At 41.3% G+C, this 14,349-nt stretch overlaps 1 protein-coding gene across 1 annotated transcript in view; it reads left to right on the top strand.

Annotated features, from left to right (window-relative positions):
* The window catches only part of LOC143935204 (malignant fibrous histiocytoma-amplified sequence 1 homolog), a 72,736-nt gene that overhangs the window by 46,197 nt on the left and 12,190 nt on the right, over nt 1-14,349 (top strand). The window contains exons 4-7 of the mRNA XM_077458894.1: nt 1,115-1,301; nt 7,034-7,224; nt 7,342-7,832; nt 8,119-8,276. Of these exons, the coding sequence (XP_077315020.1) occupies nt 1,115-1,301; nt 7,034-7,224; nt 7,342-7,832; nt 8,119-8,276 (1,027 nt within the window). The remainder of the gene's footprint in view (nt 1-1,114; nt 1,302-7,033; nt 7,225-7,341; nt 7,833-8,118; nt 8,277-14,349) is intronic.

The raw sequence follows: 14,349 nt of genomic DNA, 5'->3' as shown, positions 1-14,349 counted from the left end.
GGGTTCAATATTGAGTTGGCCTACCCTTTGCAGCTATAACAGCTTCAACTCTTCTGGGAAGACTGTCCACAAGGTTTAGGAGTGTGGAATGTTTGACCATTCCTCCAGAAGTGCGTTAGTGAGGTCAGGCATTAATGTAGATGAGAAGGCCTGGCTGGCTGTCTCTGCTCTAATTCATTGTTGTTCTATCACAGCCTTTCTCAACCTTTTTAACTAAGAGGAACCCTTGAAATAGTTCTCCGGTCTCAGGGAACCCCTGCTAAAAATTTGTAATCTACAACTCATGATACATTAGTGTGAAGGTCAGTGGGAAGAATGGTCCTTACACTTGTGGTCATTGGGAAGAATTTGCGCCTTACAGATAGTTACAAAGATCAATGGTGTCAGTGGGAACTTATTTGAGATGCAGAAATTGCCCAATGCTTAAGGAACCCCTAGAAACCTCTGGAGGAACCCTAGGGTTCCACGGAACCCTGGTTGAGAATCACTGTTCTATCAGATTGAGGTCAGGACTCATGCAGGCCAGTCAAGTTCCTCCACCCCAAACTCACTCATCCATGTCTTTATGGACCTTGCTCTGTGCAATGATGCACAGTCATGTTGGAATGGGAAGTGGCCATCCCCAAACTGTCCCCACAAAGTTGGGAGCATGAAATTGTCCAAAATGTCTTGGTATGCTGATGCTTTAAGGAGTTCTCTTTACTGGAACTAAGGGGCCAAGCCTGACCCCTGCAAAAAGCAAGGTCCATAAAGACTTGGATGAGTGAGTTTGGGGTGGAGAAACTTGACTGGCCTGCACAGAGCCCTGCTCTCAACCTGATAGAACACCTTTGGGATGAATTAGAGCGGAGACTGTGAGCCAGGACTTCTCGTCCAACATCAGTGCCTGACCTCAGAAATGCGCTTCTGGAAGAATGGTCAAACATTCCCATAGACACACTCCTAAACCTTGTGGACAGCCTTCCCAGAAGAGTTGAAGCTATTTTATCTGCAAAGCTTGGGCCAACTCAATATTGAACCCTATGGACTAAGACTGGGATGCCATTAAAGTTCATGTGCGTGTAAATACTAATACTAAATTTTTATATGAAAATGTATACTTCTTATTTTTTAGGTTCTTCCAGTTATTACCATTGACAGCAACAACTATAATGACATAGAAAATCTGCAACACCACATCTTGAATTCAGTGAGAAAAGTGGAACTATTTCCTAATGTTATTAAAATGTTGCCTATTGTCTACAAAACAGTGGAACTGTCTATTATAGAGGTTACTCAAAGTGAAGACAGTCCTGAACATGGTAAGTAGTCCATCATATTGACCACTAAATGAGTCTTCATGTTATCTGCTACTCTCTGGCCTTATATAATAGTTCATAAAAACATTTCTAAGACAAATACCTTTAAACACTCCCTGGTTCACACCAATGCGGCTTTGAAATTGCGCTACTTCAGTGTGATTTTTAAGGCCGCTGATCAGTGTGATTTGCACCTCCAATTTCATTGTGACTTGAGACTTAATTTAACAGAAGTCTATGCAAGTCACAATGAAATCAGAAAAAAGTAGCGCAGGAACCTTTTCAAAGTTTGAACAGTTCCATTGCTGGAAATGAGGTGCGACCTGTCATGCTATTTGGAACTGAAAAATCGCATGACAAATCGCACTGGTGTGAACGAGGGCTAAGAATGTGTTTCTGCTAGCTGGGCAGGCCTTGGTCTTGTATGTGAATACGCATCAAAGTTACTGAATTCAGGTACAAAGATCAGGTGCTGTTAATTACATAATGCAGTACAAATACAATTTAGACAACCGTATGTTTGCAACTGTGCTTCTGTGACGATATTAGACCCTAAGGTGGGGAGAATCTCAAGTATCCTGAAAAAAGCCCTGGCCTCAACCCCACTCACCTGTCCCACGATCTAGCGGTGTGCTCACCCCAGTAATTCTCACCCGGCACTGGCATCTTTGTTATGGGCATCCAGCTGTGAAGCCGCAAGCTATCACAGCTGGGTGCCCATAGCAAAGATGCCAGTGTCGGGTGAAAATGACTGGGGTGAGCACACCGCTAGATCGTGGGACAGGTGAGTGGGGTTGAGGCCAGGGCTTTGGTAGCTTGCGGCTTCACAGCTGGGTGCCCACTGCACACCCAAGGAGGGGAACTCGGAGTGGAAGTGGGAAGTAGGTACCTGTTAAAAGTGCCAACTGTTCAAGAGGAGTGGGGGACGAGTCCTTAAAGCAGAACTTCCCCATTTGGGTGGAGCTCTGCTTTAATTTAGTTGACAAAAATATTTTAGTTGATGAAATTAACACTATTTTAGTCTACTGAAATACGACTAAAAAAACTAAATTCAGATGATGAAAATACAACTAAAACTAAAATGGCATTTTGTTTTCTATAACATAAATTGTACTCCTCATTCCAGTACCCTATGAATCCTTCATTCAATATACCCATTGTTTAACCACTTGCTTACTGGGCAACCCCTTCTATCCAGACCAATTTTCAGCTTTCAGTGCTGTCGCACTTTGAATGACAATTGCGCGGTCATACAACACTTACCCAAATTACATTTTTATAATTTTTTTCTCCCAAATAGAGCTTTCTTTTGGTGGTATTTGATCACCTCTGCTTTTTTTTTTAAATTTTATTAAAAAGACAGAATAAAAAAAAAATGTAGTTGTTTTTTGTTTTAAAATGTTATAATGGGTAATTTTTGTCTGTCAGTGATGTACGCTGATGAGACGGCACTGATGGGCAACGATAGGTGGCACTGATGGGTGGTAGTGATGGGCACTGATGGGTGGCAGTGATGGGCACTGATCGAGTACACTGATAGGCAGCACTTCTAGGTGGCACTGATTGGCACCACTGGTGGGCATTGATAGGTGGCACTTGTGGGCATCGATAGGTGGCACTTGTGGGCATCAATAGGTTGCACTTGTGGGCATTGATAGGTGGCACTTGTGGGCACTGTTGGTCAGTATAAATGAGGCATAATTGCCTCTTCCTCTTAGAGACCGATGTCCCTTTAAGATAAGCCGGTGATCGGCTTTTTTTTTCTCCTCCGCTGTCAGCGTGAGGAGAAAAAAAGATCACTGAGCTTTTGTTTACATCATGTGATCAGCTGTCATTGGCTGACAGCTGATCACATGTTAACTCAGATCGGTGATCACCCGAGTCTCAGTGACTTGATGATCACAGCGCGCTCCGAGCACGCCCTACAGGGCGAATGCAGGGAACGTGCACAGGGGAGGCCGTCATATGACGGCCTCCCGGAAATTCACATCCGTGCTGTGGCCGTCTTTTGGCCATAGCGCAGATGTCAGGTAGTTAAATAAACTTATTCTCTAGGGAGGGTATTTTTCTCTAGATAAAATACCTAACAATTTAAATGCAAAAAAGAATAGATGAAAAATCATATAACAATGGTCCACCCACCATTTATTATTTTGTGAGCCACTCAAATTGAAGAGGTATTAAACCCAAAACCAAAAATTTAACATAACAATTGGGAGACCTGGATAATAATAGTACTAATACGGGTAGCTTCAGTTTGTATAATGTACTAACATTAGCAAAAAAAACAATCTGATGTAAAGCTGCGTTTTCCCTATGTGAAAAAACTGTGCAAAGCTAACAAATAAATGAAAACGGTAATTAAACAAGAAAAAGTCCATGCAAAATTATAATAGTCGCCAAATAGAGATGACCTTCCTGGTAAATACCAAGGTAAGTCTCAAAGGCTTGCTCCGCAGCTCTGCTGAATGTAGCAATATCCTTTACTTGTTGCAGCCTTTATAATAGAGGTCCACAGCACCGCTCTCATACCTGGAAGGATTCAAACAGAGAGACATTTGCAGTGCCCCTCCTGGCCACCGGGATCATCTGCTGACTCGCTGCCACTCTAAATGTAAGGTATTATAAGGGCTGCAACAAGTAAAGGATATTTCTACGCACAACAGAGCTGTGGAACAAGCCTCTGAGACCTACCTTGGTATATGCCAAGGGGCTCATCTCTATTTGGTGAGTGTGGTCCCATCAGGCAAAGGGCACTATTTGCATATAGCGGAATGTAGATGGTGAAGAGTGTGTCACATTGTATTAGAGTGGATTGGTTGCAAGTTTGCCTACTTACAAAGAAATAAAGGGTCTATAATTGTTATCATAGGTCTATTGTAAAACATTAGACAGAATATCAACCAAAACTCCAGAAAAAACACATGTTATAAATGAGTTGCAGTTCAGTGAGTAAAATCATTTGATTCCCTAGCAAAACATAACTTAGTACTTGGTGGAAAAACACTTGCTAGCAAGGACAAAGGTAAGATGTTTCTTGTAGTTGGTTACCAGGTGTGCACATATCTCAGGAGGCATTTTGGTCTACAGATCTTCTCTAAATCCTTAAGGTTTCTTGGCTGTCATTTGGCAACTCAAAATTTCTGCTTCCTCAATAAACTTTCTATAGCATTAAAGTGATTGTAAAGGCAGAAGGTGTTTTTGCTTAATGCAATCTATGCATTAAGATATAAAAGCCTTCTGTGTGCATCAGCCCTACATGGCCCAGTCCATTGGCCCCTCAATGCGACAAAGTCTGCCTATACCTTTAACAGAGAAACAGCCCCAACGCATAATGTTTCCACCTCCATGCTTGACTGTAGGCATGGTGTTCTTAGGGTCATAGTCAGCATTTTTCTTCCTCCGAATACGGCAAGTCAGGTTAATGCCAGAGAGCTGAATTTTGGTCTCATCTGACCACAGTACTTTCTCCAAATCCTTCTCTTAAGCATTTAGATGTTAATTTGGAGAACTTCAGATGGGACTGTACATGTGCCTTCTTAAGGAGGGGGACCCTGTGGGCGCTGCAGGATTTCAATCCATGGTGGCGTATTGTGTTACCAATGGTTTGTGTGGTGACTGTGGTCCCAACTGACTTGAGATCATTCACAAGCTCCTCTAGTGTAGTTTTGGGCTGATCCCTCACTTTTCTCATGATCATCCTTACCACATGAAGTGAAATCTTAAATGGAGCTCCAGGCTGAGGGTGGTTGATGGTTATTTTGTATTTCTTCCATTTGCGAATAATTGCTCAAACAATTGTCTCCTTCTCACCAAGCTTCTTTCTGATGGTCTTGTAGCCCATTCCAGCCTTGTGCAGGTTAACAAATATTGTTCCTGACGTTCTTTGACATCTCTTGTCCATGATGGTGAGGTTAGAATGGGAGAAAGAGATTCTGTGGACAGGTGTCTTCAATACACATAACGAGTTGTCGTTAGGAGCACCTTCTTACATTGACAGGACTAATCTGTGTACCACATGAGCACATATTGTAGCCAGTCTGTGAAAGCCAAAATTATTTTTGGTTGGTAGGGGATCATATACTTATTTTACTCACTAAACTGCAACTCAATTTATAACATTTGCATCATGTTTTTTTGGGGTTTTTTTCGGTTGATATTCATATATATATACATATGATAACAATTGCACTGATTACTGTAAAAATGTCACTGGCAGGGAAGGGGTTAACACTAGATGGCGATCAAGGGGTTAATTGTGTTTCCTAGTGTGTGTTCTATTGGAAGGGGGAGGGGACTGTGTAGGAGAGATGACAGATCACTGTTCATACTCTGTATGAACAGACAATCTGTCTCTTTTCCCCTCAGAGAACCGGAAACTGTGTGTTTACACACACAGATCCCGGGTTCTCGGTGTGTCAGCAGCGATCGCAGGAGCCCGGCAGTGATCGTGACCGCCGACACTCGCATCAGCTCCGGGGGAGAGCAGCACGTGCACCCCTAGTGGTCACAGGGTGAAGCGACATTACATAATGTCGTTACGCCCAGCCGTGCCATTCTGCCTCAGTAAAACTGCAGCTGCTGGTCGGCAAGTGGTTAAAATCAACAGACTTATTGGCCAGATCACCAGATAAAAATGGAAGTAAGAAAGCCTAAAAAAGGAAACAAATATGGCCATCACATCTACAATCTGGTAGGCTGCAATATAATAAATGTTGCTTTTGTGTATAATACCACTTTAAAATGCAGTGCATAAATACATAGAAAGTACAGACTTCAGCAGTGTTTCATATTATTGAATAAATAATGGGTGTGTGCTGATGGGTATGATGGGCTACTGCTGTCAACAAAAGCAGAGAGGTGGATGCATGAGATTTTAGACCAGTGCTATCAATAGCGACTGAGCTTTTTTCTTATTTTTAAGGTGGTTTAATAAATAAAATGAATTGAATACATTATATGCAGCCTTTATTTGCAATGGGAGAATGCCTAATTATGGTTCAAATGGGGCCCAGGATTCAGAGGAATGTGGTTAGGAACCAAATAGCAATCTGCCTTTAGAGAGTATACAACATATGCAAATTTAACCTTCTATCGTGCAGGGGTCAAAAAATTTGTTGTGTGTTTAGTAATAGACGATAACACTGAAGTGTTAATCTTCTATAAAAAAAATTGAAAACAGAGATTAAACTGATCTGAATGAATTGGGCGGAGCACAAATTCCTTATTAGATGTGATGGTTAGGTGACCACAAACATTTGACCATATGGTATATTTATTTGCAATACACTCTGGAATTATGCTGGTCCTGCATTTTGTGGATGAAACTGCAGCTGTTCTGTATTTAAAATGTCACTAAACCCACATCATAAAAACTATCAATAAATGCTTTATTACATTATGTTCATACTCAGTCACTATGAGATTCATTTCTGTATTCTGCACAAAAAAATCCTGGTTGATCCTTCTGTTCTCTATGTCTACCTTTTGTCCATGTCCCCATCGATTAGGAGAAAAATACTTAGAAATGAATTTTATTAAAATAATAAATAATTCTAATTTTTAAAATAATTACAGTGCCACATACAAAAAGAGAAGGGATAATGTAAATTAAACAGTGTGTGTTTAGTATCACTTTAAGCTGCTTGATCACCTGTTAAATTAATTTTAGAAAGTTACCACTGCTCATGAGTTTATGTTCAGGTAATACAATATTTATGCTATTTGTTCTTCAGGCATAATGGATTTGGATCATCTTCTGAGTGAAATTTTACTTAGAAATGATCACAGTGACTTGGATAAAGAACTTCTCAAAGATATTTTACGGTACCTCCATCGAATTGGTCTCATTGTCTGGTATGAGGACATTAAGTCTTTACTTAACACTGTCTTTTTGAAACCATCATTCCTCATAACTGTCTTCAAGGTTTGATTTAATTTTTATTACTATGTACGTGTTTTCTTTAAAGTATGACCCATTTTTATTCTAATACTACCTCTTGCTCATTAACGCCTTGCATTTGGTTACTTTATTATATTCCAGATGCTGGTTAGGCATGACCTTGCCAAACAACTAGAGAGAATACCAGCTGAAGTTCTAGTTTCAGAAAGATCCTTTAAGCGTGATGTTCTAAAATGGCAAGAAATGCTACGCTCCAAGGCCATGCTTCGCTTGCAAGCTATTAGGGTACTTGTTAAACACCAGCTAGAAAATCTCCCTCTGAGGGACACGAAGGATCTCTTCCATGATTTGTTGGGAAATTTGAGAGAAGATGCTAAGTTGATAAGTCTCTTAGTCCACTTCCAGATCTGTATGCCTGTGAGAAACATAAAGGACCTCAACCCAAGAGCCCAAGAATTTGTACCTGGGAATCCATGGTCTGTAAGAAGTTCGCCAAAGGAGATGTGCTATCTTTTCCCAACATATCTCAACATCTTGATGGAAGTTACTGAACGGTGGGGTGGAGATCACAGTGAGGACATATATGTTAGAGTTTACTTTTCTCCACAAATTCCAGAAGGATTTTTTCAAAGGTATACGGTAATTATAAAAACCTATTAATGCTTACTGGTACTAAATTGTGATGTAGATTTCTTTTGAGCAGTAGACTTTTTGCATAGCTTTTGCTAACTGCTTATTAACTCTGCTAACGTTGCATCATTTGTGGCCATTTTTAAAATCTAGCTTTAGCATGCTTTGTCATGTTTCAGAAGACTGTTGATATCAATTAATTTAAAGACAAGCTTTGAACTGTAGTATTAACATATATAAATATAAATATAAATTATGGCTACCAAGTTTAGTAAATTTACATTTCAGACTCATGGTGAAATCATGCTCCTTCTACACTACCCATTGGGTGGGAAAAGGCAACTTTCTTCTAGTGAACAATGGAAAACCACTGATGATCAAAGAGAATAACCAGAGAGCTGACAGTTACCTTGAGATTCGAAGTCGAAGACCCAAAAAACCCAATGGTGAGTTCCAATATTAAGTTATCTCTATTTTAAAATGTATTGATTAAAAATTAATAGTTTTCAGATCACCATCTGACTGTGCATAGGTCCACAAAAGGCATCATGGATAACCTTAATGCATCCTTGGACAGAAGTCATTGGCATGGTTAAAAATATTATTTTCATATATATATAACTTAAAATTCACATTAACCACAGGTCTTTTGGAAACTAGATCATTACCAAGTACACTATTTATATGAGCTTCTTGAACATCTTAAAAAACCATAAACTTTGTTATGGAGTTGCATCACCTCTCCCTTTCTGGCTATAACAGTCCCTATCTTCAGCGAAGGTTATCCACAAGATTTTGGATCGATTTTGTAGGAATTTGTGTACATTTAGCCAGAAGTGCATTTTAAGGTAAAATTCTTACATTGGGCTAACATTTGTGTTGCAATTTATCCCAAACTTGAGTCCTCCACACAAAACTTATCAAACTATATTTTTATTGACCTGGCTTTGTGCGGAGTCATGTCAAAACAGAAAAGGGCTTTAAGGTTGTACTCCACAATTGTCTAAAATATCTATGCACTGTATGTTGAAGAATTAACCATGCCCTTTACGGTAAACTGCTGAACCCAACAATTTTGAGGGATGTCTACATACTTTTTGACATATAGCACACCTGTACTTTTATTTTTTAACAATCTGAATGTTACTTTATTGAAAACAATGTACAATAATAGCAAATAACAGGGTGGTATATACTGTATGCTCATAGCAGTACATAGTCAAGGTAGTGCATGGTAGAGTCGAGAATGGGTAAACAAAATGAAAAGATAGGTCCAAAAGAATAAAGGGACAATATTCAAACCCAAATTAAGCAGTAGTAGTCAGCAGCATTGGCAATGCACCATATAAGGGAGAACAAGTGTTATTACTGGGCCTCCAAATGCTATCTTCTTAGGACAATTCCTGGTAGTAAACGCCAGTTTATACATAAGCAGTACAGCATTAATTGAATTCTACCACAAAATCCAATACTGCAGTTATTACAAAAATGTATATGACTTACAAATATCAGCTATTTTATGATTGCCTTAAGCCTATATGGGGAAATCTGAACAGTTTTCAAAATTGATGATATTTTTGTATGCAGGACATTTATTGTATGACTCATTAACTTCAGCAAGGAAGCCCAGACATAATGTTATCTTGCTAGATCTTCCACAATACAGGAGATGTTGGGAAGTAGTCAGTAAAAAATAATATTTCTCGTAGAGCGCCACATATATGACTAACAGTCAACAGTCTAACAAATTAAACTACATTGTGCATTAAGCTCCAGCAAATGTGATGTTGTGACTCCAGGCTCTAGTACTAGGAACTGACTTAGGATCAAAATAAGCTGTGAATCTGTAAATCCAGTTTTATTCATTGTTTATTAAGGGACACAGGTCAGGAGGAAGTCTGAGATGTATGGGTTAAACTTCTGCCTCAAGGAGCATCAGATAGTGACACACAAATGGTCATCATGCTTCAGTTTTTTGTTAGTGTCCTAGTAGAATGGACATCTTTTCTTGTCAGAGAAAATAAAACCGATTTCCCTCTACATTTTTTTTGTTAGTACTTTTATTCAAAAAGCAAGATTCTTAATTTTCTGCAGAGGCATAAGAGATAATTTTGCAGGTTTATGGATTGTCGGATCCTTGGCGCTGCCTTGGAGGCCTCTTCTGGACCCTGCCTTGCCTGTCATGGTACCTTTGGGCTTGAGCTCCATACACCTGATGTATTGTCTTAGCCACAGAAAGCACTGTGATACATCCACTGGTATAATACTGTCCCTGAAGACTCCCTTGGAAGCATGCCCACCTGAGAGGTGAATGTCTGGAATGTAACATGTTCACTGGGCCCTGCATTGGCATATTCCAGTACCTTGTTTGGCGTAGGGTGCTGTTCATGCCACCTCTGCGATAGATACTAGAGTCTTGCCCCTTTTTTGTGGAGCCTCTCGTGTGTTACATCCCTTTACACATTTAATACTGTAGAGATTTTGTGCAGCCACACATTGTATATGACACAAGTATTCTGATAAAATATCTCTGAAACACGTGTTGCATGCAACCAGGTGCGTGCTATTCTTTCTCCTGCTACATTCCCCTACTGGGTCAATGCTCAGGAGTTTCTGTGCTCTGGGAGCACAGCACTGGGGCACTTTTCCAAAGTTTCTGCTCCACACTGGCCCCTGTGGCCTAATTCCTAATGCTGCACCACCTTTAGCTTGTCGCTCACTTGCACATATTTTTTTCTGTCTCTCCCCTATTCAGCATGAGGTAATTCATCCCCAGGTTCTCACAACAATTAAGGGTCAATCCTCCATGCTGTTGCCTACAAGTTACTTGGTTAAAGCAGAATAGGTCTTTAACCATTACTGGAAATTGCACACTTTTACATACTGGCAGATCATAAGCCCAAGGAAAACAGTCCTGTGGGCCTTTCTAGCTTATGATCCACTTACAGTATCTCTACCTAGGGACATGATATTGGCTGTCTGGACACTTGCCCCCTGCTTGAGTCCAAACATGCCTCAAAATCTTTCCCAGCTCCATCATGCATTGCTTCCTCATCAGCCTTATCCAGGAGGAATTATTGTTGCTCCCTCAGCTGAGGAAAAGGAGAATTGTAACTCATATTCTCTGGATGAGTTTGTGTCTAAGCAGGTTCAATTCTTAATGACACAACGGGGGAGATTTACTAAAATTGGTGCACACAGAATCTAAAGCAGTGGTGCATAATAACCAATCAGCTTCTAACTTCAGCTTGTTCAATGAATCTTTGACAATAACAACTAGAAGCCGATTGGTCACTATGCACTGCTGCACCGGATTATGTGTGCACTAGTTTTAGTACATCTCTACCAAGTGTGTCTGTATTTAGAGCAACATATGTGTGAATTCTATAAAACCACCAGTCAGGGCTCCCTTAAAAGTCCCCAATGTCAGGTCACCTTGAGGCGAGGTGACAGGTGCACACCGTAGAGATCAGGAGTGCACCGCAAGGTGGTGGACCCTATGGCTGATTGCTGCAGACAGGGGACAGATCCCACTGGGGTTAGAGCGTAAGATTCCCTGGGGCGCGGAGTCTAAGAGCCAGCAGGTGTTCACCAGAGCCTCTAGTGGTGAGGATGGACTTGGCTGCAACTGGCTCCAGGTCGCGACCCCCAGGGTCCCCCAGCTCACACCCACAGTAGGCAACAGGAGGATAGGGATGGAGAGGGACAAAGCCAAGGTCGGGGCCACGAGCAGACAAGAATAGTCGGGTACACGCCAAAAGGTCAGGATCACAGGCAAACAAGGATAGTCAAGACACGCCAAAGTCGGTAACGGAAAACAGTAGCAGAGCACACGGCAGGAAACAGGAAGCTAACACACAAAGAATACACAATGGTTGATCAGCACTGAGGCCTGCAGTGCACAGGTTAATATAGGGCTCCCTGATAGGGCCTTGGGTGGAGCCATGCTTAGAGGAGAGGTTATAAAAACCACCAGGTGGAAGTGGCTAGCTTCTTAGTCTGAAGACATGGGGGAAGGTAAGCAAACACAGGAAGATCACTGCATAACCATGACACCCAACCTGTGAAAATGTTCCCAGTATACTCACTAATGTAACCTGCCTAATATGGTGACTGGTTTAATTCTGACAAGCTATTTTCATTTCCCAAACGTTTTTTTGCTGAGCAATACCCTTTTAGGAGATGTTTCTTAACAAGTGGACTCTTCCCATTGTGGACCCAGCCATTTCTTGGTTTAACAAAACATTGAATATTCTTGTAAAGGACATTCCAATGTTTAAGGATTTGATTGACAAGAGACTGAAAACCCTTTCCAAGTCCCTTTTATATCTGGCAGGCCCTGCACTGCAGCCCGTCATTGCTGTCATGTCCATTTGGCAAACCTTGGGGGTTATAGATCAAGAAAATGACTAGGGCACCTGAAATGATCCTCAATCATCATTCCATTTTGCAACAATTAGAACTCATTCCTGTTGCCCTATAATCCTGTGTTCATGGGCTTGCGGATATTGTATGTCTTATATCCAGAATGAGTCTGTACATATGTGGGGTACTCTTTGGCTTGTGGTTGGTCTGCTTAACAACAAGCAAAAAAGGCCTACTGCCTATGCCTTTCAATGGAGAATGTCTTTTTCGTTCCTTACTTGACAACTTTATGTCACTGGAGGAAAGAATACCCCTTTGCCCCTTAAATAAAGAACTCTAAGCCTCAAGCTGGAAAGCTTCTTCTGAAGCTTCAACAAGTTAATTTTGTTTCCTCTAAGACATCCAAGTTCAAGTCCAAGTCTTAGGATGCAGTTCCATTGTAAGCCTTGGATGCCCAAATCTTCCAGTCATTTCACAATGAGGTAATGCCCCCATTTCTTTAGCTTTTGCAACCACTTGGACTAAAATCATCTCAGATGCATGGTTGAAGGGCATAGTATCCATATAAGGAAACCTATTCACGGTTTTCAAGACAAAAAGTGACATTTACCCCATTATGGATTTAAAACTGATCAATATTTTTACTTGATTGCAAAAATTTCACATTGAATAGACCAGGTCAGTCATCACTTTCCTACATTCTTGAGATTTTTAGGACTCTGTGTACATCAAAGATGCTTAATTGATGCGCTGGAAACATGGGTACATGCAATGTTACCTGCATTTTGCTTTGGGCACACAACACTACTAGTTTATATCCCTTTCCTTTGGTTTGTGCGCCGCACCTGCAGTATTTACCAATCTCTGGATTCACCAATTTTCCTGATACCCAGGACTCGGTTGCCTCTATCTTGGTGACTCTACAAATCCAGCCCTGGAATCAGGGAAATACTTTGTTCCCCTGGTCTGGAAGATTCTCTCCAGAGATACCAGCCTGACAGGCTGGGGAGGAATCCTATACAAGGGACCAGGTCACCAGAGGAAACTTTTCTCCTGGTCAACATACTGGAGCTATGAGTGATTTGGTTACCCCTTCTATGCTTCACCTCTTGGCTGCAAGGTCATCCAAACTGGATTCAGTCAGACAGTGGCACAGCAGTGGCATCTGGGAGGAACCACAAGGCTTGCGACTGAAAGGGAAGCCAATCAGATTATACTTGGTTGGAACAGCACTACAGCACTGTCTGCCATGCACCTTCCAGGCATGGAAAATTGGCAGACCAGCTACCTCAATCAACATTGTCTGGACTCAGGAAAATGGTCTTTTCGTCTTGAGGTTTTTCAGGTCCTCTCTCACCAGTGGGTAACACTCAATATGTAACTTCTGGCTTCCAGATTCAACAACAAACTCTGCAAGCTTGTTTGCAGGTCTAGGGATCCTGTAGCCATAGCTGAGGATGCTCTGGTGACTTTGTGGAATCAGTTCAACCTGATCTTCTCCATTGCTCTTCTGAAGCTCCCGCCTCGTCTGCTCTGAAATATCTAGGGAGAAAGGCATATCAGTGATTCTCATTGTACCAGACTGACCCAGGTGAATGTGGTACTCAGACTTCATCAAATTCCTGGCAGTCTCCTGGCTCTTTCACTGCTTCATAATCTGGCATTGAAGGCTTGGCTGTTGGAACCCAGTTCCTTAGGGATTATAGTCTATGTGATTCGCTTAATCCTATGCTCTTAAAAGCAAGGAAATCCACATACCATCAAGCTGTTTAAGTTGATCTCTTGGCTACATCTTCTTTTAGACTGACTGTCATTGTTTTCATCATTTCAGAAGGTCACCATAAGGGACCTGCCCTTTGTTCCACCACTTCCAGGTGGCTCAGGCAGCTTACGGTTGAAGCCTATGGACTTAAAGATTAAGCTCTACATTTCCCTGTTAAAGTGCACTCCACCAAATTAGTAAGGGCTTTTCAACATCAGGCTTCTTGCAAGTCTGCCACCTGGTCATCGGTTCGGGTGTTCTCTAAGGTTTACAAGGGGAATGTTCAAGCCTCATCTGATGCCAGCTTCATACATAAGGTCCTTCAAGCTACTATTTGAGCTGCAAGCAGATCCCTTGCTTACAACTTTTTTTGTTTTGCTAGTGTCCAGTTC

This window comes from Lithobates pipiens, unplaced genomic scaffold, assembly GCF_037356315.1.
Source record: "Lithobates pipiens isolate NorthernLeopardFrog02 unplaced genomic scaffold, aLitPip1_a1.2 Scaffold_10, whole genome shotgun sequence".
Taxonomy (NCBI): Eukaryota; Metazoa; Chordata; class Amphibia; order Anura; family Ranidae; genus Lithobates; species Lithobates pipiens.
Note: the sequence above shows the minus strand (reverse complement) of the source record. Positions and strands in the feature narration are given on the sequence as shown.